The 1,865-nt window shown below is 43.3% G+C and overlaps 1 protein-coding gene across 1 annotated transcript in view; it reads left to right on the top strand.

Moving 5' to 3' along the window:
- LOC101851659 overlaps positions 1-1,865 on the top strand; it is a 10,281-nt gene that overhangs the window by 5,785 nt on the left and 2,631 nt on the right. Inside the window, exon 3 of the mRNA XM_013085733.2 lies at positions 1,498-1,761. Coding sequence (XP_012941187.2) covers positions 1,498-1,761 — 264 coding nt within the window. The remainder of the gene's footprint in view (positions 1-1,497; positions 1,762-1,865) is intronic.

Here is a 1,865-nt window from a genome sequence, read left to right as displayed (position 1 = left end):
CCGGCCCCTTCCAGAGAGGTGCCACTGACAGAAGTGTCTTACGGCCATTACCAAAGGGGGGATATTAACATGTTCGTATGTACAGTGGAATTGTTAGTGGGCTGATTTATCAATGTCATGCTCATACAGTGTCGGATCAACATAGGGGGAAGTGTTGTTTTTTTGTCCTCATCCTTGCTATCTTCATGTATTCCTCTACTTCTTTTGTATGTTTGTCACTCTCTTGTGAACTGCTATTCCAAGGTCTCTTGATAGTCGAAACAGACTTTGTATTGTTGATGCTAGATAGATGAGCAGAATAAGCCTGATTCCCCGTTTAAACTTCTCCGTTGACATCCACCCCTTCGCTCATATGACCTTATGCAATTGCGAGGACTGTAAAACCGTACTAAAACTAAAGAGAGCAAAGAGTGGTAGACATGACAGTGCCCTGTCTAGGATACATGTATTAGAACCTGAGTCTATGGAATAGCCACATTACTCCTTTCAACACTCCTCAGATATCCATCTGGTTTAGGGTGTTCTAACTGAAGTCTTGAGTTTGAGTTTGAGTAAGAGTTTTATGGCACGTCCACTGCAAATACGTGTTGATCGAAATAATATTATTATGTTGGGCTGAAGACTAGAGATGATACTGGAAAGTCACCTAAAGACGAAAAAAGGTGGAAAGATCAGGGCCATAAATGCTTGATTGGAATCAAAAGGCAATTCGCAAACTAACACTCGCCAACCACCCACAATAAACTTCAAGCCTAAAATAATAATATGAGCTTATACTTTCAACCCACTCTCCTCATATAGACCTCTTAATAACCTAATAGTTTTGACAGGGGTGTTAAACCCATACTATCTCTCCCCCCCCAGGACAGTGCGACTGACAGAAGTGTCTTTAGCAAAGGGGGATACTAACATCATGTTCTTATGCACAGTAAAATTGGAAATGGGCTGATTTATCAATGTCAAGCTCATACTGTGCCGGAACAACATAGGGGGAACTGCTGCTTTTTCTTTCCTCGTCCTTACTATCGTCATTTTTCTTAACTATACTTCTTTTGTAGGTTTGTCATTCTCTTGTGAACTGCTATTTACGGGGTGCCTTGATAGTCGAAGCAGACTTTGTGCTGCTGAGGCTAGAGACGAGCAGAGTTAGCCTGATTCCCCGTTTTAGACTTCTCCTTTGACATTCACCCCAAAGCGCTCATATAACCTTATACAGTTGCGAGCGCCGTAAAACCTTTATCATCATTATCATTGCCTTTCTCACCCTGGGTCAGGATATAGGCCACGAACAAACACTCTCCACCTTTCCCTATCCTGGGCTAGTCGCTTGATGTCACTCCACGTCTTCCCACTTTTCTGTACACCCATTTCCGTGACATTTCTCCAGGTTCCACGAGGTCTTCCCCTTGATCTTTTACCCAGTGGGTTCCAATCTAACACTTTTCTTAAAACCTTGCTAAAACTAAACTAAAGCCCATACAATTTCCATCTCCTCAGGTATTCGTCAGTTTACATCATGTGTCAACTCAAACCATCAGACGGGTCACCTGTCGCGGTATCCCTGGCGAGGACGGAGTGTGAGGTGGCCAACAACTCACTGCTCGTGCACGGACGTGTAGGGGTCATGACCCCTGTCCGCTACACCTTCACCGTGTGCGTGAAGCCTTTCGCCTACGCCTACGACAACGTCCATCAGCTGGTGGAGTTCCTGGAGCTCAGTCGTCTCCTGGGAGCGAAACGATTTGTCTTCTACAACTACAGGTGACGGCAGTAACTACGACAACAGTAACAACAGTAACAGTAACAACAATAACAATAACAGCAATAATAAAAATAAAAATAATAATAATTATTATTATTATTTT

This window comes from Aplysia californica, unplaced genomic scaffold, assembly GCF_000002075.1.
Source record: "Aplysia californica isolate F4 #8 unplaced genomic scaffold, AplCal3.0 scaffold00402, whole genome shotgun sequence".
NCBI lineage: Eukaryota > Metazoa > Mollusca > Gastropoda > Aplysiida > Aplysiidae > Aplysia > Aplysia californica.
This window is presented reverse-complemented; position numbering and strand designations above follow the sequence as displayed.